The sequence below is a fragment of the Bombyx mori genome, chromosome 1 (genome assembly GCF_030269925.1).
Source record: "Bombyx mori chromosome 1, ASM3026992v2".
Classification (NCBI taxonomy): domain Eukaryota; kingdom Metazoa; phylum Arthropoda; class Insecta; order Lepidoptera; family Bombycidae; genus Bombyx; species Bombyx mori.
This window is the reverse complement of record NC_085107.1, coordinates 2,087,534-2,111,806: the sequence shown is the minus strand read 5'-3', so window position 1 is coordinate 2,111,806 and position 24,273 is coordinate 2,087,534. Positions and strand designations below refer to the sequence as shown.

The window sequence follows — 24,273 nt, the reverse complement described above, 5'->3', positions numbered from 1 at the left end:
AAAGTATTCATTACTCGCATTACGTTATCATTTTTATAAATGGATTTTTATAAAGCGAAAGCAAAGGTTGAAGGTAGTAAATGCTTTCAGCACAATATCCGCCGCTCCGGTTCGAAGGCGGGAGGCGTTGCTAGTAATTATCTGATACACATAATAAGTAGGGAGGCATAAAGCCGTTTGCACAACCAACAACGTCGCCCCTAAATAAAGTTCTTGTATCGTAACCTCAACCTTTAAAAACACACCATGGGTTTGATAAAAACGAGATTTAAAAGTTCTAATTCATACGTCGGATTTTTTTGTTTTATTGCTTACATGGGTGGACGAGCTCACAGCCAGCCTGTTGTTAAATGGTTACTGGAGCCCATAGACATCTACAACGTAAATGCGCCATGCTAAAGTCTCAGTATAGTTAGTTACAGCGGCTACCCCATCCTTCAAACCGAAACGCATTACTGCTTCACGGCAGAAGGAGGCAAGGCGGTGGTACCTACCCGCGCGGACTCACAATAGGTCCTACCACCAGTAAAAAAATTTGGCACTGCTGCTCGACCTCTACTCTATTCCAATTACGAAGTCCCATTTGACAGATGCTATTATTATGTTATTGTGTGTGAATTAATTGTATAATGATTTAGATTGATTGTGTATTTTTAAATGATGATTTACGACCATGAACAAAAAATGATTATTATTTCAAACTATGCGAAACGTAAGGAGTTACGTTCTAAGAAGTGTTAAAAGGGACTTCGTAATTGGAATACAGTATAGACGTACAGTCAAGACAAGGTGGAAAAATGTAGTGCTGAAGGACAAAAGGGAATGCAATGTTGCTGACGAGGATGTTGAAGACTTAGCGATGTGGTAGAGTAGAATGAGGATAGCTGACCCCACCACCATGTGTGATAAAGAGTCGGCACGATACCACGGCAGTCTGATGACAAAATCGTTATCTCCTATCAATGGATTTAGATATAGATGATCGTCACTAAATAAAAATTACATTGCCTTTTTGAACTAACTTAATATGAGATAATTACAAAATCCTGGACTAATAACTATGTAGGTTTGCTTCAGACACAACGACCCCCAAAACCACATGGTTTTGATATAAAACTCAACCATCGTAATTAAGATAGTTCGATTGATTCGACCGGATGTTATCCGATAATATAGTCACCTGGACATTGGAATACGGTTTTAACAAAAATTTCGTATTAAATTCATCCACGTCTACGCTGCATGAATATTTCAATGTAGATTTTAATGTGACGTGAAATGTATTTGATGTACTAATAAATTTTCACGAAACCCGTTGTTACGTGATGTAATGTAATTTTGTTAATTTGATTCAAGGTTTTTTTTAAGGTTTTTCATTTCGATACACATTCGGAAATCAGTAACGCTTTCGTAAGTAATGGATTCTAATGAAGATTATTCAAACTCAGAACATTTAAGGCTGTGATAAGCACCCAACATATTAATTATCAAATTAATATTATCTCTATATATAAAAATGAATTGCCTTTCGTTAGTCTCGCTAAAACTCGAGAAAGGCTGGACCGATTTGGCTAATTTTGGTCTTGATTTATTTGTGGAAGTCCAGAGAAGGTTTAAAAGGTAGATAAATATGATAAAGCTCGGAATTAAATCAAAATAACAATTTTGTTTTTCCTTAGATGTGTCCCCCGTCGAACGGATTCCTTTTGTTTGTTTTAAGTTTATTTTATACAAAAGTTTAGGTCTTTTATTTATCGATTGAGGCACTACGAAGTCTGCCGGGTCAGCTAGTTATTAATAATTATTATTAAATTACCAAAAGGTTTTTATTCTATAAGCATTTACAGACGCTATTATTAACCAGCTATGATGACTTTACCACCGAATCGGAATGCACTTTCAGGACTGCACGTAGAATCGACAAGAAACTAAACATCTGGTTCATTTGAAAACAAATATTCATTTCTACACAAACAATTCACAAGACATAAAACAAATTAAGTAGTTTTGGATACGCATAAATACGTGTAAGATTTAAAACAAACATGTTTTTTTTTTATTGCCCTTGTAGGCAGACGAGCATACGGCCCACCTGATGGTGAGTGGTTACCGTCGCCCATGGACTTCAGCAATGCCAGGGGCAGAGCCAAGCCGCTGCCTACCGCTTACAATACTGAACGCCACACAAATATCAGACCGGTACTATTGCTGTGCGCATACGTATTCAACTACTTACAAAAAACATAGTTAAAGTAAAAAGTCGTGTCCACTCCAACTTCGAGTTAATGCAGTAAATTAATTTTGAGTTTTTATACGTAAAATAGGCTCGATTCCGCAAGCACAATGCGATGAATGAGTGCAGTGTGCTTTAGTGCGAGTTTTTTAACGTTCTCGATAGCGTAAAAGTTAACTCAAATTTGTATGCAGTTGGAACAGCACCCCTAACGGCAAAAGAAGGCAAACGATCCCTTTTTTTATTGATTAGGTTGGTGAACAAGCTCACAGCCCACTTGATGTTAAGTGGTTACTGGAGCCCATAGACATCTACAACGTAAATGCTCCACCCATCTTGAGATATAAGTTCTAAGGTCTCAGTATAGTTACAAGGGCTGCCCTACCCTTCAAGCCGAAACGCAATACTGCTTCACGGCGAAAATAGGCGGGGTGGTGGTACCCCTACCGCGGACCTGCGGACTCACAAGAGGTCTTTTTTTTTCCTACCTAAGCTGGTAGCCTTGAGAGGCTATACCCACTGAGAAGATCCGGCGAGAAACTCAGTGGGCTGTGTCTGAGGGTTAATTTACCCGTCGAACCCGTCGCAAGCGACGATCAAGAGGTCTTACCACCATTCCATACAAATATGAGCTAACTTTTACGCTATCGAGAACGTTAAAAAACTCGCACTGAGCACACAGATCGCAATCATTACGCCGTCGGCACAGTTTTATTTACGGCAATCGAGTACTTTTTGTTATTAACAACGAGGCCGTCACGGAACATGCAACAGCTCCGTAACATGACATCAGCTACGGCTACAACGTAGAGCTGTTACGATAATTTTTATTACACAACCCTTTTATTTCCATTCAACGAAAGCGTGTCGGCGCGATTCTTGTTACCCGAAGGTGTGATGGTTTTTGTTTTTGCAGAACGAAATGCAATTATCAATTTAAAATTAAACAAGATGTCTACATAAGATTGATAACAGCGTTTTCGATTTGTACATATAAACCATACAAAAAACTTTCAATTAGAGTGTGACGCTGTATATTTACTTCACAAATTTCATTTTTATTCATTTTATCTTATAATTAAACGTTAACGATTTAATTTTTTTAACTGCACATCAAAATACTTTCATAACATTAAATATTTGATTAGGGATTCGTTCAGTCGTGGCCATCGAAGCTAATTGGCAATGCGGTGCTTGACATCGGTTCGATGGTGTTTGGGTAAACCTTTAACGAATTCCACAAGACAGTTATAAACGGTCCTTGTATTCATTTCGTCACCCCATTCGATCAAGGCGGGATAAAAATAAATCTAGGAACAGACCGACCGTCGTCACTCTAGTCGGAACGTAACGTGATTCTACGTAAACGCGTTCCGTACGTATTATCCTGGCTAGGCGGTCATTTAGGCGGGTTCTAGAAAAAATAAATAAACAAGGAAGTTTTCACACAGTGGTACCTGATCATGTGGCCCGGCAGGGCGGAGGCAAGCTGACACGATATGCGACGACGGAGGAGGACGAAGCCACTCTCAGGGAGCTTCTACTTAGGTACGTGTGACTTAGCGACAGAGGACTTAGCTTTCCGCCTTTTTAACTGGCTTCATTATGCATTGTCGATTCATAACGATTATGTGTGTCAATGTGCCTGTCTATTACATTTTTTTCACACCTATGGCTTAGCATCCGAAGTATCTTGTATTGCAGATATGAGGGTGTACAGACGAGCGCTACGGAGGCCTTCTCTCATTTCACTGTTCCTTCTCATGACATCGGACATAGCACACCGTGATTAACCTCGATGGCCATGACGATCTCTATCACTTTTCAATACCATTCCCTCAAAATTTCGCTTAACACTTCGCAAAACCTCTGTGTAAGAGGCAGGAAGCGTGCTTGCATGTGTGTGTTTATAATGTGTCCCATTGTGTAGTGTGTGTGTGTGTGTGTGTGTTTGTGTTTGTGTGTGCGCGCGCGTGTTCTGTTCGAAACTGTCGCCTTAAACATTTTACAGCTTAACTCTGAACCGTTGTATTATCTGTATTATCATATTCACTCACTGTAGATCAAATGAAAACACTATCACTGCATTCACATTTGAATTTTAAACTAGGACCGATTGTTTCGCATTATTGAATAGTCTCATATTATGAATACGAACTGAAACGCCTACCTTTACTGAACCGATAACACGAACGTGAAAGTACTTAACGAAATTCGAGAACGCGTTGCGGAGGGGAACAAAAGCCTCAATTTGATGGTCGGGTTTAAGCTTAGCCTTTTGAGCGTCTGGCGACGAAATAACGAGATTACAACGCGTACTTGTTCTAAAGGCTTCGTCAAACAGAACGCGTACTTAGCGCTGCGTTTTAACGTCGCGCTCTTTACACGTCACACAAATTGACTAGATAAGCCCAACGCTCCTTGACGCAACGCATTCGCCAAATCATAGTGCCTTTGGATATCAGTGTGAAAATTTAAAAGTATATCGAGTGATTCAGATGTGGCATTGTATAAACATGGGTATTTCCTAACTATTTCTATAAATTTTTCGGGCATTATCCAGTATTTTAATACACATTCAATCGGACGCTTAAATAAAATTTGTAAAAAATTACAACGCCTGACGTCAAAGCGTCATAACGCCGCGACTGAGCGTTGCGTAGTTACAGCGCTGGGGCTCTGTTTGACGGTATGTTACCATAGTAGTACAACACATCTCGGCGTCATAGCGCGCCGTTAGTTTAGCGCTCTGAAGCGCGCTAATTACGCGTTCTGTTTGACGAAACCTTAACGTACATACGTGCGATAAGTTGATTGCACACTCTCCTCTTCACGGATTCCTTTATACAACTTCATTTGCGTGAAAATAAATCGTATACAACTGAAAATCTGATATGAAACGAAGATGAATAGTGGATGATCGTCGGCAAAGAAATTGAATAGATAGAGACGATAAATTTAAATTAACTTTTTAATAAGTATTCGTCCTGGCTTAACTTGCCCGTTGTGGGTGTAATATTAAATTGTGCTCGGTACACGTTTTGTGGGATAATAACTGCAGGCTTGTTGTGGTACTAAAGGACTGTATGATCATCTTTATTCGAACCTGCAAATGAAATGGCGTTACATTAAAGCTTCCTTTATTAATATCGAACCTATTTAGAAATCGAACTAGATATTAAATATGTAAATTTCAATATTGTCAGTATGTTTCCTAGTCTGAATGAATTAAAGAACTATAAGTATACCTGTTGACAACAGAATGAAGCAAGCGTTGAATTAGGTGTAGCTCTTAAGTCGGCTTTCTATTCATCGCGCGCCTGTTTGCTTCTCCGAGCCTCTTAGATCGTTTGGCCGGCAAAAGCTCGTGTCGCTATATGTATTTATCGCTAACCGAGCTTTAAGCTTACGGCTACGGACGTGACTAACAAGTACAAAATAGCTGAGAAACCTAATCTCTGAACAGCAATACGAAAATCGAATTTAATGAAGCAAATCAACGTAAATTTTTATCACTACATAGTATAAAACAAAGTCGATTTCTCTGTCCCTATATCTGTCTATCCCTATGTATGCTTAAATCTTTAAAAGTACGCAACGGATTTTGATGCGATTTTTTTTTAATAAATAGAGTGATTAAAGAGGGAGGTTTACATGTATAATAATATCCATTAAATAATGGAGAAATCAATCATAAATCACAGTTTCCGAAGCGAAGCGAGGGGGGGTCACTAGTTTTTTTTTTATTATCTTAATAATAAAATTTAAGAATGGATTAGATGATTGATCTTTAAACATTTCGATCAGCCTTCAGAGACAGGTGAACGTGATGAGCATGAACCTGTCCGCAAAACTGGACGAGCTGCAGCGGGGCGACCGACAGCTGGAAACAACGGTCGCGCTCTGCGAGATCAGGACTCAGCTCCAAGAGTTGACCAAGAGCGTGGAGTCATGCCAGAGTGAAGTCTCCGAGGTGTGTCTTTTTTATTGTCCTTGTAAGCAGACGAGCATACGGCCCATCTGATAAGTGGTTACCGTCGCCCATGGACTTCAGCAATACCAGGAGCAGAGCCAAACCGCTGCCTGCCGTGGGTCTTACAACACATATTTTCTTTTTTTATCAACATACAACAACATTATTTGCATAGATGGGTGGACGAGCTCACAGCCCTATTGGTGTTAAGTGGTTACTGGAGCCCATATACATCTAAGACGTAAATGCGCCACCCACCTTTAGATGTAAGTTCTAAGGTCTCAAGTATAATTACAACCAGTAATAATCTTTGTCCATAAATACATACATGACTATAATTAATCAGAAATTTTAGTTCAATTATTAATTCAATTGAAGAAGGTGTGCAGCAGGGTCGCGTGTTAATTATAATTCGTAGACGAATTTTCAGTGTGTCTTACGAAACTCATCAATTATTCGGCAAGTGTAAACGAACGAAAGCTGCCTAAAGTCCGCAGCTCTCTGTCTATCGGTTGATATTGCCAAGAACCCAAAGTACGGAGGTCGATATCGATCGGAAAACCCCGAACGTTCCGAATTACACTACTGTTACAAACTTGCCGAATACAAATTACAATGTCTGCAAATTGTAACTATTAGTATTATCTTAGATTTTTGGAACTTAATTTACTGTGGAGTTTAGCTACGAATCTTCATACTCTAACAAGAAGAAGGACTCTTTTGTCATGGCGCCGGAATTTCAAGGAGTATCCTTGCAGTATCGGGATTCTGGGGGTCGATATTTCGAGCGATGTCCAGTTTCGGAGTCATTTGGAAGGTAAAGCCAAATTGGCCTCTAAAATGTTGGGAGTCCTCAACAGAGCGAAGCGGTATTTCAGGCCTGGACAGAGACTTGCGCTTTATAAAGCGCAGGTCCGACCTCGCCTGGAGTACTGCTCTTACCTCTGGGCCGGGGCTCCCAAATACCAGCTACTTCCATTTGACTCCATACAGAAACGGGCTATTCGGATGGTCGATAGTCCTGCTCTCGCGGATCGCTTGGAACCTCTGGGTCTACGGAGGGACTTCGGTTCTCTCTGTGTTTTATACCGCATGGTCCATGGGGAATGCTCTGAGGAATTATTCGAGACGATCCCCTCATCTCCTTTTTATCATCGCACCTCCCGCCATCGGAGCAGTGTTCATCCATATTATCTGGAACCGCTGCGTTCATCGACAGTGCGTTTCCAAAGATATTTTTTGCCACGTACCATCCAGCTTTGGAATGAACTCCCCTCCACGGTGTTTTCCGAGCGCTATGACATGTCCTTCTTCAAACGAGGCTTGCGGAGAGTACTTTATGGTAGGCAGCGGCTTGGCTCTGCCCCTGGCATTGCTGACGTCCATGAGCGACGGTGACCACTTACCATCAAGTGGGCCGTATGCTCGTCTGCCTACAAAGGCAATAAAAAAACAAAAAAAAACAAATAAATGATTTTTTAAATAGATTTTAATTTTGAATTGTTTGGATTATTCTTTTACACAAAATTTTACACTGAATATAAAGCTTTAGGGTGCAAAATTTGCTTTGTTTGTCCGACTTCTGCTAACATTGACTAATGAAGACAATTTTCACTTCGAGGACTTGATAGTAAAAACTACCAGATAAATTTTTATGCACCTGCGTAGTAAGTAATAAAGTGTATAATCGTTATCGAAATACCAGCGACGTATTACGTTACTGCTCTGTTAGAGATCATCTTTATAAAGTATCATACACTTATATTTAATAGTGAGTATCATTGAAAGAGAATCTAACATAAACACTTAATTAATGTAAAAGTTAATTTGAGAATGCACACAAAACATATCAGGTATTAGTTGTTTTAAGCATAGTCAAATTCAAAAATTCTGAAAATAATTTATTTATATAATTATTGTGTATTAGCATACAGTATATCATTTTGATATAACAAAGCCACTGTCGAAGTAAAACAAAAAAAAAAAACTTACTATTACCAAATTATTAGAAAATTAAATTCGTTTTATGGTGTAGGTCAAACGCGACATGGTGGCCATCAAGCAAGAGCTGGATACGGTGCAACAGGTGAAGGAAGAGATCGAAGAACTGCGAGAATATGTCGACAGACTTGAGGAACACACTCAACGAAGAAAACTCAGGCTGCTCGAACAGGCGAGTTTTATATTACACATCTATAAACATTTTCTACTATAGTGCGCGCGGAACCGCTAGTCACCTCCTGAGGTATGTGGCGGGGTGAGACGGGGAGGACGCGATTGACAAGACGCACACGTTATTTTAATTAAGTGCAGATAAATCTGAGAATAACATGTTAGAATTAATGTAATGGGTACACCAAATTGTAATATTGGATTTTTCTACTTCTTGGTTAACAAAAAATGCATATTCAAAAGTGTTTATTATATTTTATTATTTACGATACAAAACAATTTAGGTTTTCTTTAGGTTTTCGTGGAGAAGTAAATTTTGATTTTTCTGACGTTTGCCGATTCGAATTTCCTTCAGCTACAATTCTCATTACGATCTGAGAAAAAAAATACTGTGCACATTGTAAATGACATTTTTTACACATTACACATTTATACATTTTACACTGAACGGGTAATTGGTGGACCCATCTTAGGATATTTTATCTCGTGTATGTTTGGAACAGACTGGCAAGAACAATTGAATCGTGTAACCGCCGCGGTGGTCGACGGCAGACTTAGTTAGCTTGACGTTTATCTACCTCCCCCGCCCTTCCGCTCACATACCTCAAGCGGTGACTAACACTTCCGCGCACACTATAGCTAGCCTTGACAAACAGGCAAGAGCTGTCAACTCCAGCATTACTAATGCGGTTCAGAACATAAATACATTACTATGCACTTTGCTGCCAACATACAAACGAGCTCACTTGATTTTACGTAGTCACCGGAACACACAAACCACAAGACATACTGCGACGCAAAGAAGTCAACATGTCAATCCTATAGTTTAACTGTTGTCCCGCTTATTCAAACGCATAGGTTTGCAGCAGAAATAGGCGAACACAATACCCCGTCTTCATTTAGGCCGCGGCGACAACCTTTACGTCATTACAGACGACTAAAGTGTTATTTGCCAATTTTATTTAATGTTGCACAATTAAAAATTGACTATTTGAACATTGACTTTAATAACCATCACAAATGACAAAGAGTGGGTCATAATGTAAATGGTAGAATGTTGTGCGTTTGTACGTATGCCTGCAATCTTAAGACTGCGTCATTACTGGTGGAGCGAAGGATTCTTTTTTTGATTTAAAGTATTTGACAATCGTATTAAATAAAAAAAAAATATTATATACCTTGGGTCTCAAGATGTGATGGCTCTTAGAACCGATATCAATTTGAAAGAAGTCGTTAACTTCGCCTGCTTAATAATAAAAGAAAATTTTCAGACGAATTGAGATCCTCATCCTTAAAGCCTTTTAGGATGGTACAATCATCTGGACTCAAGACATTTATTCTTCAGAGTCATAATGTTTGTACCTAGATTAACATCTATACATAACAAATATGTAATGCAATTGCGTAAGATATTTGATTGACAGGAACATTTTGCTCACACCCACAGGGCCTCACATTCTTCCTGTCATACGCTATCCTAGCGGCGGTGTTGGGGATGCTGCAATTCGGATACAACACCGGCGTAATCAACGCTCCTAGCAAAGTAATAAATTTGGCATATTCTACGTATCTTTTAGTTATTAAAAAGAAAGAAATCATTTGTTTATTTTTTTATAGAACATCGCAAACTTCATGAAGGACGTTTATAAGAAGAGATACGGCATAGATTTGCACGACGGCACCGTCAACTCATTGTTCTCGATAGCGGTCAGCATCTTCGCTATCGGGGGAATGCTCGGGGGTTTCTCGGGTGGCATGATTGCCAACCGTTTCGGAAGGCAAGTACATTTTTTCTCGCCTCGCTAGCTTTAAGCGGTGTAATGTAATCACTTTACTCGATCCTTTGATATTGTAAGAAATTTATCTTAAACTCTTAAATTTATTCCAAAGAAAATCTTGTTATGCACCCCTGCTGACGTTTTGACGCTGCTCTAATCCAGTTTGGCCATTAAAATTCTCGAGTTCCTTTTAACGGGTTATTGGAATAGCTAGTACTATTTACAAAGCTATTCCGGGTAAATAAAGCTGTCCATTTTAATCAGATTCGAATTTGCAAAGTTAAGGTTTTTAAGGAAACATTTTCTCTTTAAATTTATGTTAATTACGTTCCCGTTATACGCACACAACAAGATTATTTACAGCATTATCTCCAACAAAAACCATTTGACTGACGAGAGTTTCTTTAATTTAGGAAAGGAGGATTATTGCTCAATAACATTCTCGGTATAAGCGGCGCGAGTCTCATGGGCTTTACCAAGATCTCACATTGCTACGAATTGCTCATCTTCGGCAGATTTATTATAGGTGTCAATTGCGGTATGTATCCACTTTTACATTTTGCATATCGGTGTTCTAGTTTCAAGCTTTTTAGTTTTAGTTACGATGCGACCATTTCAAAATAAGATTCTATATAATCGATTTCAAAGTTGTAGAATTTTGGGACCCCGAGATAAATAAAAGTATCCAAATTGATTTTTGTAAAGTATTTTAATTACGGGTGGTGACATATTATCTGATCCCACGAGTAAAGAGTGAGCACCGCCATCCTGCCATTCTAGATTGAAAGGTGGAATCGTCATTACACAAAAATTTTGTACATTGTAAATCTACGATTAAAGCTTCCAACTCATGTCTTAAGGGCATTCAAATTACGATGTGTATGGGTTCAAGTACCCACTCAATTCAAGATAAGACGAGTTAGCTCGTAAAAGCATAAAGTTGAAATAACACACTAAATCTAACATTTTATGTGATCGACAAGTCATCTCTTAATACATGACCTCCGAACGGTGGCCGGCAAGAGGTCCATGAGGAGAGAGAGGAGAGAGAGAGAGGAGAGAGAGAGGAGAGAGAGGAGAGAGCGAGAGAGAGGAGAGAGAGAGGAGAAAGGAGAGAGAGAGAGGAGAAAGAGAGTAAGGGCTCAGTGGTATCAATTGGGAGAGGCCTATGTCCAGCAGTGGACGACTGTGATAATAATGATGAAGTCTCATACTATGTGTCATTAGTCTCAAAAGTAAAAACGTTAATAATGAGTACCTAACGTGTCGTCGTAAGAAAACAACATTCATTTGGTGGGCTTTTCTTAATAACATAATTCTCGTACAGGTTTGAACACATCCTTAGTGCCAATGTACATATCGGAAATCGCTCCGCTGAATCTCAGAGGCGGTCTGGGAACTGTCAACCAACTAGCCGTTACCGTTGGTTTACTCATATCGCAGGTTCTAGGCATCGAACAGATTCTTGGTACAGACGAAGGATGGCCGATTTTACTAGGTAACATTATCTCAATATTCTACTCTTTTAAATGCTTATATTTAACACCTTCATTCTCTAGCTATTTTTTTATTGGAAATGGGTAAAGAGCTGGTCTTATGGTCTTCATGGAACCCAAAGTGAATTCCCCGTTATATTGAGGCTTTTGATCAATATTGTATATATGGTGGCTTCTAAGGTCTAAGAACCGGATCAAAAGGCCATAAAAACTTCTTAAGAATAAAAGTGTATCTATTATTTTTACTTCATAACCAGAAACATGCTTTTAGCAGTATTCATATGGCGAACTGGTTTTTGTTTTAGGTCTTGCGATATGCCCAGCTATATTACAACTCCTCCTACTCCCGGCTTGCCCTGAATCCCCTAGATATTTACTCATCACCCGCCAATGGGAAGAAGAAGCGAGGCGTGCCCTAAGGAGACTACGAGCTAGTAATCAGGTAAATTGAACTAATATTTAAATTTTTATTTAATTCCGAGCATTTTCATATTTATCTACCTTTTAGACTTTCTCTGGACTTTCACAAATAATTTAAGACCAAAATTAGCCACATCGGTCCAGCCGTTCTCGAGTTTTAGCGAGACTAGCAATTCATTTTTATATCCCTAGTCTTGCCATAAATACTGAGACGAAGGGAAAAAAATCTATTGCAAATAACATCTATTACTTTTACAGTGTGTTAGTTTAATACATAAATATAAAACAATTTAAAGTATAAAAAGCTTATTCGAAGTGGTCTCCATTGGCTGCAATACAATCCTTTATACGTTGAAGCCAGTTATCAATAGAAGCACGCACTTTTTCCATGGGAAAAATTTTCACTGCCAATCGTACGGATTGTTTTAGGGACTCCAAATTATCATGGCGTTTAGAGCAAGCCGTACTCTCTAAAACTGACCATAAATCATAATCCAGCGGATTAAGATCGGGACTAGACGACGGCCAATCTTCAGCTCTGATGAAGTCCGAAACGTTCGTTTCCAACCAAGACTGCGTAGACCGAGCTTTATGACCTGGCGCCGAGTCTTGTTGGAAGAACCATTCTTGATTATTGAACTGGGTGTTGTTAAGGGGCTTCACTAACTTCTCAAGAATGGTATCTTGATACACTTGTGCCGATGTTTTGATAACTTTTTCACAAAAGTATGGCTCAGTCACTACTTCATAGCTAATACCCCACCAAACCATCACTGAAGTCGGATAGTGCCCAAGTTGCACTCTGTCGACTAATTGGGAACCTTCCTTAGCATAAATACGGTCATCTTGTTTGTTAAAATGTTGCTCAATTGTAAAAATTTTCTCATCCGTAAACAAACATTTTCTATGACCTCCCTTTGCGTACCGCTTCAGTAGTTGTTTCGATTTTACCACCCTATTCTCTTTTAAATTATCAGTTAAGAAATGACCAGTACGTCTCTTATAGGCTGCCAGTGCTAAGTCATCTTTTAAAATACGCGACATGGTTCTAGGTGCTATCTTCATCTCCCGAGATAAAATCTTTTGCTTTCGGACAGGATTTTTTCGAATTCTTTCCCTTAAGGCTTTGACCATCTTTTTCGTACAAACACTACGTGGACGGCCAGGTCTTTTTCTGTCACAAATAGGGGAGGTCTCATTGCACCTATTAATAGCCCGGTACACAAACATTTTACTAATACCAAGCGTATGGAGAGTTTTAAAAATTGCATTTGGCTCCATACCTACTTTCTGTAATGCAATCACAGCGATTCGGTTCCCTTTATCACCCCACTCCATTTTAATATCGCAAAATATTGTATAATGTATTGGCGCCAAAATGAGAAAATACAATGAGCAATCATATAAAAATGACATTCCAAATTCAAATGTAATTTTTTTTTTTCCTACCTATGCTGATAGCCTTTAGACGCTATATCAGCGTCGCCTTAACTAGTAGGTGAGCTCACGGGGCTCAAACCTGATGACGTTGCTAACACGAACCCTAGCAAGAGCCGTGCTTCGCAGAATCTACCGCCGCATCGGAAACGCGACCCACTGAAAATTTCCGGCGAGAAACTCAGTGGGCTTTGTCGGGAGAGGGATGCTCCCCCACGTTGAGCATTCGGAGGGCGACCCCTTTTGAAGAGCACCGCTGTGCTTTCGTGGGGTTGATGTCGAAACGCCCCTTCCGAAACCACTGTCCCATGGTGGTAGCTGCGGTCTGAAGTCGCCGATGTAGCAACGCCTTCTTCCTACACGCGTAGTAGATAGCCATGTCATTGGAGAAGAGCGCTAGATGGGTCTCCGGAGACCAGGGTATATCATTGATATACAAACTGAACAGTAACGGGGAGAGGGCGGAGCCTTGCGGAACTCCGGCTGTGACGTGACGGGGGCGGGAGCGGGTTCCCTCGACTCGATATCGGAACGAACGGTTCGACAAGTAGTCTCGTATGATGAGCCCGAGTCTGTCGGGTACCCCATGTTATACAGTTGATATATCAAACCGTTGTGCCAGACTTTGTCGAACGCCTTCGCTATATCGAAGAAGAGGGCTCCTGTCGGGATGGGTTTCCGCCTGTTCAGCCCAAGTAAAATGTGCTCCGTGAGGCGGTGCACTTGATGGACGCACGCAGTGTTTAGCGCGGAACCCAAACTGCTCGTCTATTAGAATTTTATTCGCGGTAACGAAGTCCCAGAGGCGCTTACAAAGGAGCCGTTCGCATAGTTAACCTATCGCCGGGAGGAGACTGATGGGGCGGTGACTCGCGGTTTCGTTCTTCTGATTGTCCGGCTTGTGTATGCCGATACGTCAGCTTCTTTCCACGCCGTGGGAAAGTTCTTCATAGCAGCATTTAAGATGGTGGCCAACATTGTTTTCAGTTGGACTGGTAAAATTTTTAGCGCGCGATTGTGAATGCCGTAGGAGCCGGAACCTTTCCGTGGTTGCAGGTTAGCGATCACCTCCTTAACCTATAAAGAGGTAATGAGGGGTAACTCGTCCGAGGGCGACAGGGAAGCTCTGCGCTCGACCTCCCTGTCGACTAACCTCGGTGTGTTCGGAGTCCGCGTATTGAGTGCTGGTGGTGCACTGCATTTGCAGTGCATCGGCCAGCAGCTCTGCCTTGTCATTGTCATCGTAAGCCTGTGGTTGGCCTGAGGGGCGTACTAGCGGCGGCATAGTGACAATAGTTTCGGACTTGAGGGTCCTAGCTAGTCGCCAGTATGCTTGGTGTGTGGGCGCGAGTTCTTCTAAGTAACTATCCCAATTCTCATTTCGGGCGTAATTTAGGCGGGATTTGACCTCCCGCTGTAGGCGACACATTCGAACCCGGTTTGAATCCGTGGAAAGACGATCGTAGGCCCGAATTGCGGCGCTCCTGACTCTTAAGAGATCTCAAAGCTCGGGAGAAAGTCTGATGCGGTGGAAGCAGTCTTGCACATCGACTTGTTTTGAAGACCTTATGACCGCGGTCGAGACGTGTTCGGTAAGGATGTTTATGGATTCGACTGTGTCCTCGGGGGATGGAGTTGAATCCGGACCGCAGGGAAGGATTGGTGGAGCGGCATCAGCTAAGCACGTGCCCAGCTTCTTCCAATCCACCATGGTCCTCATAACTGGTTCGTGGTTGAGTGTGGGGAGACGGGTCGGTGGTCTGAGTCGAGTTCTGACATTGCCTCGATAGAGCGCAAGCGCAGAGTTACGTTCCTCAGCAGTGCTAGATCTATTGTGCTCGGACGACGCGCGGCGTTGTACGGATAGCACGTAGGGGTCGGGGGCTGAATATTTCGAATATGAGGTCGTCTATGAACACGTCGAGACGTCTACCGTTCACATTCGTGCGATGGCAGTTCCACTTAGTGTGGTGGCAATTTAGATCGCTTGCCAGAATAACTGCGTCACCCATACCGAGCAGTGTCTTGAGATCACTGCTCAGGAGGGGTTTGCCAGGAGGGAGGTAGACGGATGCGATAACGATCGGCTGGTGACCCGTCAGCACGATACGGCACACTGACGCCCCGATATGTATATCGCGGGATCGGTGCGCGGCGCGAGCAGGGGCTGGGACGTGTACCGGGCTTGGAGTGCCGATGGCTTACCTGCTATCGTGAGCGGCAGCGGTTTAGCCCACGCGGAGACGGTGGAGCGCGGGGCGCCGAAATCTTGGGCAGACGGTTTTGGGGGGCGCGTTGGCCGGATGCTTCCGCGGGGCCTTGGGGCATCCGCGGTAGTTGGCGCGCGAAGGTAGTGCACCCGTCCGAGGTTCTCGGTTGCGGATTCGCGGCGGACTCATACTCAATTTCCGACTCCGTGTCGGAACCGGAGCTAGCGGCCTCGGAGGACGCGATCGACGCGGGCGCGGGGTGGGGGGTAAAGCGGCGAATCGAGGATATTCGCGGCGGCGGCGACTGGTGCGTGGGGGTCGGACCCTAGACTGGCCCTGTAGACCTCAAAGCGGGACATTATGACCGGGCAGAATTCTCTAACGAATTCCGCGAACAACGCGTTGCTCGCGTCGCTTATTGTTTAAGTGGTGCCCGGGGGGCGTCCCCGGGACTTAATGTAACTAGCCGAAAGGCGAGTCCCCTGAATGGGAATTGACCCCCTGCGCTGTACTAGCCAGCAGTGATTTACAAAGGGGGTTAGCTATGCCGTGAAAACGGCAATCAGCTGGGATTGGGGTGGAATATGTATGGGAAGGTGGGACCTCACTAGGTTGTGAGAATACCACAACAAGCGTAGTAGATTGCTGTCTCGAAAGAGATAGTTTTTAAAAAAAATAATTAAAAATGAATGAAATGTAAATGTGAGTTTGGAGTTTTCGATTGCAAAAACAACGAACTCGCACTGTGATTTTTCGACTCAAGGTCGCGACGCCAGTGACATTTTTCGAAAAAACACGTCCGGACACGATGGCGTTGCAAGCGGAATTGATTTGTTTATTTTTAATTGTAACAGTATTTATGGCCAGACTAAGTGTATAGATTAATTGAGATAGATTTATATGCAACAATAGGTCGAAGAGGATATTGAGGAAATGAGAGCAGAAGAACGAGCACAGCAAGCAGAGGCTTCTATTTCTATGCGAGAATTGCTCTGTTCTCCAACACTACGAGCCCCACTTTTGATCGGAGTTGTCATGCAGCTCTCCCAACAACTTAGCGGTATCAATGCGGTAAGTATCACATTGAAATGTATTTTTAATTATTTTTTTAACTACTAGTACTACTAGAATCCTTGATCCCTTTAATTATTTTATGAACTACTAGTACTAATAGAATCCCTGAGGGAAAAATTTAAAGAAATTAAAGTTCTCACTATGCCATCCTAGTAAATTTTTGAAAATTTGATATATGTTCGTAAACATATTGAGGAGTTCCTAAAAAGTCGGACATACATAATAGAAATACTAGGAACAAACACAAGCTTGTTGTGCCGATGAGTAGGTTACATAAGATACGAAATTCATTCGGGTGTTTGTCTGTGCGCCTGTACAACAAAATCCAACAACATCTTCAGAACCTACATATACATAGGTTTAAGAAAACTATTAAAGAACATCTGTGCAATAAAGCTTACTATAAAGTCAATGATTATCTAGAAGATTGCACAAAGTGGGAATGAGTTGCTCGCTCCGGGCATTTCAATATTGTATTAATGGTTACGTTATAATACTCATTATAAAAATGAATATTTAAAAAAAACTAATATTTAAAAAAATATATATATATTTAAAAAAAAAAGACATGCCCGCTGAGTTTCTTGCCAATTCTTCTCGGGACGGAGGCTAGTTCTTGTGAATTGGCGGTAGTACTTTTGACGTTCAACAAGTATGTTCTTTCATTTATGTTGAATAAATTTTTTTTTGATTTGACGTGAGTGGTCCCGCAGTAGTCGAAATTCTAAATCGAATCGAAATTAAAATTATAAGTTTGAACATTATTAAAGTTCTATTGTCAAAGACTTCCATAATCACAGATTTCGCCAAGACTACACTATAGACAAATAATATTAAACATAAACAATATTAACCTATTCTAAATTTGACTACAGATTTTAAGAAATAATAAAAGTTTGACAATAAACAAAGAGTATATCATGTGTGTGTGTCAAATACATGGTAGTGTGTGTAATGTTTTCTTTATGGATATAAAGTATTTTTATGCATCATTAAAAAAAAAATTAGCACTCTGCACTTCTTCTCTATATTCTCTTTAAATGTGGGAAATTTCATACTTCTCCGTCCACGCAATTTTTATAAAAAGGCGTACAAAGTTTTGCTTCACGTATTAATATATAGATATGTAAGATTAACTCTCATATAGGCGTTTGAGACCCAAAATAGGCACTTGTAAGCTTATTATTTCCATCAGGTGTTCTACTACTCGACGTCTCTGTTCACCTCTTCGGGTTTGACGGAAGAATCAGCAAAGTTCGCAACGATGGGTATAGGAGCGGTCATGGTGGGGATGACATTGGTGTCCCTGCCCTTAATGGACAGAACTGGACGTCGCACGCTGCATCTCTACGGGCTCGGCGGAATGTTCATATTCTCCATTTTCATCACGATTTCCTTCTTGATAAAGGTGTGTCTTGTATGTTTTATTAAAAAAACTACATCCACGATCTAATCCAAAAAGTACTAATTACACGAAAAAATGGACAAAAAAATGTAATTTATATGGTAATCGTTTACTATGTTTTAAAAAAAACTTCGACTTTTTACCTATCTCACTATAATTCAATATTAAAATAAAAAACACTATGAATATTTTTAATACTAGAATATATTATACGCATTCAACTTCGTAATATTAATATATACTTTTACGTAATAGTTTAAATATTTTAGTAACTGTCAAGTTATTTGTAACAACTAAACCTTGAAATATCGGACATTTAGAACATAAATATCACGAAAAAGTGGGTCTATTAAAAACCTTATTAAAAAGGTTTTAGTTGTGTTGATTTTTATATAATATTAATACAATTCTAATTAGCATTTGATGCTTGAAGCTTGAATATCAAATTTATCTTCACTGACATCATATGAATTTTGATATTTGTATTCAGTTTCAACTTTAGTGTGATAAGTTCGTGAAACATATGTACTTTAAAGCTTTCGCACGCTTCAAGTTTCGCCTCTAACATAACTTTTTGCTTTACCCTTAAAACTATATATATATATATATATAATGCTTATAATATTATATTACTACACATCATATTTTTTTATGCGACCTTAATTTTATAAGATTTTCAAATTTTCATTTTGCATAGCGTTACTGCATGATTTCTGCTTATTATTTTTCTAATTATTTCTAAATAGTACGGTTAATTTTGTTTGCTTAGACGGCTGTTGGATTCCTCAGTATAGTTAAAAAAAAATTATGAACGTCAATTTATCATAATATTGTTTGTACGTTATTCGTTGACGATCATTTACTTGTGGCGATTTCGAAACGAATGGAATTCACAACGGCCGTCGCTTCGGTAGGCGTCCTCCCTAAATGACTACTTTCCTGTTTCCGAAACCGGTGTCTCGGTAGGAAATTGATTATTAAATAAAAGAATAAATTATCAAATGTAAATGTTAAGAACATCACTCACGTGCACTCAACACTGTTTTTCGTTTTCACAAACGTGTCAATGAACATGAATTACGACTCACGTGAGGCTGAACGCACGCGTTTTATCACAAGAAGCGAAGTTATTAACACAAAAAAAAAACACTGCTCAAAAGCAGATAGCACTTCACTAATATTAGAATACGCAGTACATGCGATAGATTAATGTAACACGATGCTGTTCAGCACCCGGCTGCCGCAGACCCGCGGTCCTATTGACCTCGTAACATCCTCCGCAGTACTCAGGTGGAGACATACCGACACACAGACAGACAAGTGTGTGATGTACATTTATGTTTGCGATTTATTTTTTTCTGCGGTCGGTTACGGGAAAGAACATTTTTTCTATCCCCCTGATAGGAGTTCTTTGGCTATGTGCAGGAAATGATCGACTGGATGAGTTACTTGTCGGTGGTGTCGACGCTCAGCTTCGTGGTTTTCTTCGCGGTGGGCCCCGGCTCCATACCCTGGCTCATCACGGCGGAGCTCTTCTCTCAAGGACCACGACCTAGTGCTATGGCTATTGCTGTCTTAGTTAACTGGATGGCCAATTTCGTCGTCGGAATCGGGTTCCCGAGCATGAAGGTACATTACTGAGAGTACGCACACGTATTCGACTTTCGACTCGATTGAACGTTTCAATAACAAAGCATCGAATTACAGGCGCTGTTGGAAAACTACACGTTCCTACCATTTAGTGCATTCCTCGCAATCTTTTGGATATTTACATACAAAAAAGTTCCTGAAACTAAGAACAAGACCTTCGAAGAGATATTGGCATTGTTCCGCAACACAAACGGCAGGTGAGAGCATAAAAACGTACATTACAATGTAAATTATCATCGGCACACCCGCGGTCCGAGTCGACAACACCGACACGGTTCTCATTTACAACTTTATAATCACAAACGCACTTACAGACGTACGACACAGAACTCACGATCATAATCACGCGTTGCACGGATGTATATAAAGAAGTGACCGGAAATATTGAGTAGGAGAATGTCCAAAGGGAACATCCATGTATCGAAGTGACCGGGAATATTGAATAGAAGAATGTCCAAAGGGAACATCCATGTATCGCCAATTCAGAGTAGCTAGTGAGGCGAGACCGTAGTAGTATGTGTTGGTCATGACGTGTGGGGATGACGCTCGAGTGTGTGCAGGGACAGTTTTCGCGATAGTCGTCTCTACGGGAGCATGATGAACTGCGTCAACGCTCTGGAACAACAGCTGCCTCCCCCACCCCCGCCCGCTCCCGTCGACGAAAAACACGACTCATGTAAGTCTCCGCCCCACTGCGCTTCATCATCTAACTCACTCCACAACATTTCATTTACATTCTTGTCTCCATCGTGTTCTCATTTTACGAAACCCGCATATTAAAATAAGCACGTACTGAAGGCAAGCTGTTCGTCAGCTGTTTTAAGAATTTCATGTAAATATTTTATAATCGTTTCACGTCACTCAATAATCACAATTTCATGAATACACACGCATTCAATTTAAAATAGCTCATACATCGTGTTATTTTCTAATTAAAGGCATCCGGGCTGCATTGCAGTTAAAGTAGTACTCAAGAATTTTTGAAACGGAAAGGAAAGTATTTGGTAATTAGTTTTTTTGGTTTACATATTTGTGTTAGATGTGTAAAAATGTTTCGTTGTTTAACAAATTAAAAAGGAATTCTGCTTTCTTTCTAAGAGTAATAACAATAAATGTTGTGTGAAATAATTTAGAATTAGAACGATGAAGAACTGTTAACTACTGTTAACCCTTAGTTTACAGTTCGTCAGAAACATTGATGATAAAATTTTCATTCAAACAGATGATACCTCCGATTCTAACTATGAAAGACAAAGCATGAATTACTCGTGACTCAGTGGGTTCGTTTCCGATCCGGTGGTAGATTCTGCGAAGCACTGCTCTTGCTAGGGCCAGTGTTAGCAACACTCCCGGTTTGAGCCCCGTGAGCTCACCTACTAGTTCGGTGAATCTAGAATAGCCCCTCGAGGTTACTAGAATAAACTCGTGATACTGCCGAATCTAGTACGGGCTGCTTTTATATTCGTAAACTGTGACGTTTCCAGTGTCAGAGCAGTCGTCGGGTGGGGGGGAGGCGGGACGCCCCCCGCCGCCGCTTCCGCCGCCGCGGTTTCCTGTCACGGGCAACGTCTGACAATGGGAGACCCCTGCGCGTGCGCCCCTAGTCGCGCCGCTCAAGGCCGCCGCCAGCTTCTTGTTTCGTGGACTCAAGCGCCAAACGGGAGGGCGCGCCTCTATCACTACCACACAACAAATGTTCTAAATCAATGTGATTAGGTTAATAAAACGAAAATTAGTCTTTAAGTCACAGCGTAAAATTAATATAAAAATTTAGTCGGTCATTTTATGGCATAATTTATGAGTGCATAGGTACCATGTAAAGTGCCATCGGTTTCTTGTACCCATTTCTTTGATTAGTTCTTCGCGTATTACTAAATACTACTAAAAGGCGCGAACGTCATCGAGCAAAATAAGCGACAACCTAGGCGGTATATAGCTTCTGATACTTTATTCGATCAATAGTTATCGATAAATTTCAACGACTTAGATACACAATATTTATAAACTAGTAGTGAAATATAAATATATATATTCGGCAACGCTGCGGACGTTTATCTGGTTACTTTTGTCAATGAGGAGACGTGCATTTCGAGAATATGTTCCGCACGTGTTAATGCCAACTATTACTACGTAGACATAATAAATTGTACATATTTGAATGGGTACAGCGGTCGCACTGCCTGCCGGGGCGCGTGTCGGATGCGAGCGTGACGTCACTGACATGTATAAATGAATACAATGTAAATACATGCTGTGACTTTATTGAGTGTTGATTTTTTAAATTATATTATCAAATTTATTTTATAAATGTTTTTATTCTCTTTTACTTATAATTATGATTGTTATATTATAAATAATGTAAAATTATTGTCATATCTTGAATGACCGAGGTTATTAGTTGTTATAATTATGTATATTAAAAAAAATTGTAAAGGTAAATCGATCGGGGAATTGATTAAGTTAATAAAAATAAAACGATTTCAATGAGATTAATACAAAATGTAATAATGAAACCAATTGACACGATTTGCAGTGCTTCACCACCCCGCATTTACTTTATTTAAAAAGCCTCTTATACATAATATTTATTAAGCAATTAAGAAACGAAAAATAATTTTATTAAATTATATATATTATTATGTATATGTGTATTTCCTGTGTTTTGTAAACAAACGATAAATAAAAGTGAAAACTTGTAAATTCTACAATTTTGCGGAGAACTTTTAATGATGTTTAATGCTTTCGACCTATACGCCCGTAGTGAAATTTTTGATTATTCGTTAGTTAGGAGGGTTCAGTAGTTACAACAGGGTTGTAGTCAATTTGTTCGTCCGTGTGTTCGAACACTGCTCAATGTTAAGACTAGATGGTTCCGTAGCATTTGGTACAAAGAGCACGGCCTAATAGGGAGGAAACGGGAATTGAAATGGAGTCGTTCACGGTGAATGTATCTGTCGCGTGTCGTTGTTACAAAGTGCTCAAATGCGAGTGACACCCCTGAAGACCGGCGTCGCTCGCTCAATCGATATCATTGAAAAGTCTTCTAACACATTATGGTTGAGTGCGATCATATTGTTTTCTCATGGGAGCCGAATGTTAGTGTGACTTTGTAATGAATTTATTTTTTTATTTTTTTTAGATCTCTTCACGTTAATTAGTATGATTATAACGCTGTCGTATAAAATGTTAGTGATTGCATTCTCTTGGTACGTTGTATCGTTGTCGAAAGGTATTCATTGTTACGTTTGTAGGCAAGGTTATATTTATCATGTTCAAATGTTTATTCAGTAAAATTTAGCGTCAGCACATTCAAGTAAATTACGCACAAATTCTTTACGTTTAGATTGTAAAATGAAACGTTTCATTAAATACACAGTAAATCGAAATAACAGCAATAACAATAAAAGTGACATGGGTTAAATTAAAAAAAAAAAATCGCATTCCGTAATAAAATATTCGACTTTATGTAAATCAAAAGAGCATGATGTACGTGTGTTGTGAAATTCCAAATTTGAAATTTAATAAGCCAATGAAAATTGTGCCCTACACTGCCATCTATCGATGTATTAAGAGGAATATAAAGTTGTCTATGGGTTAAAAAAGGGAGAATATAAAGTTAGTAACTAAACAACGTTATAAGACTTTTAGTAGTAAGAGACGATGATTTTTTTAAAGCAATACGCATTCGCTTCTGAATTCAGACACAACAGGTAAATTGTATTCCATACGGTACAAGTAAACGCTGTGTTGTACCTAAATATAATTAAAACGCGTTTTCTAATTATTATTTCTAATATACGTATTATGTTGGTAATAATAATGCAACACTAAGTTTCATTAGTGAATTGTCTCAATTGAGAATTATAACTGTAGACGTAAGGCCGTACAAAACATGAATTTCTTTTATAATTTTGTGTAAGCGTTATCCATGAGTTTATTAAAAAAAAAATAGTATCGGATTATTTTTTGCCGGTAATATTAAAATCTTCAAACACGTGGTTATTGTTAGCCATACTAAAGTGAAAATAGTGATTTTTGTATAAGACAATTTCCGTTGATCATATTTGCTGCAATAACGTCATTTATGCAAATTATGTATTTTTTCACGAGAAACGTTGGAAAATTCAACATCTTACTACATATATAATTCTTATATAGTTCTGCTAGGCTATAAAAATAAAATGATAATATTTAAATTACAACTTTAAACTTCATCACTAAAAGCAAACATCACGCTCGTCTCACTAATAACTATTAAGAATTAATGTATTTTCCCATACTCATTTCAGTGTTAACAAAAATTGCATAAGTGACTTTATAGCACCGTATGTGCGAATTATACTCGTAGAGCGTGCTCACGCAAAAATCATTTCATACTGTAACATGAGGCATGTGCTCGAGACGTCGCGTTCAGTTTTATTCCTC

General features: G+C 39.9%; 1 protein-coding gene across 7 annotated transcripts in view; it reads left to right on the top strand.

Moving 5' to 3' along the window:
- LOC101742128 (glucose transporter type 1) overlaps positions 1–22,551 on the top strand; it is a 194,716-nt gene extending 172,165 nt beyond the window's left edge. For 3 of the 7 annotated variants that reach the window (XM_062676557.1, XM_062676620.1, XM_062676493.1), the window contains exons 4-16: positions 3,685–3,781; positions 6,041–6,206; positions 8,242–8,379; positions 9,826–9,921; positions 9,996–10,156; positions 10,570–10,694; positions 11,484–11,654; positions 11,958–12,094; positions 16,632–16,790; positions 17,989–18,201; positions 19,603–19,827; positions 19,906–20,045; positions 20,409–20,628. In XM_062676557.1, the coding sequence (XP_062532541.1) occupies positions 3,685–3,781; positions 6,041–6,206; positions 8,242–8,379; positions 9,826–9,921; positions 9,996–10,156; positions 10,570–10,694; positions 11,484–11,654; positions 11,958–12,094; positions 16,632–16,790; positions 17,989–18,201; positions 19,603–19,827; positions 19,906–20,045; positions 20,409–20,628 (2,048 nt within the window). Of the gene's footprint in view, positions 1–3,684; positions 3,782–6,040; positions 6,207–8,241; positions 8,380–9,825; positions 9,922–9,995; positions 10,157–10,569; positions 10,695–11,483; positions 11,655–11,957; positions 12,095–16,631; positions 16,791–17,988; positions 18,202–19,602; positions 19,828–19,905; positions 20,046–20,408; positions 20,629–20,786; positions 20,836–21,332 lie in introns of those variants that run through there. The other 4 variants (XM_062676652.1, XM_062676696.1, XM_062676684.1 and 1 more) reach the window with 4 other exon arrangements.
- Positions 22,552–24,273: the final 1,722 nt, after the last annotated feature.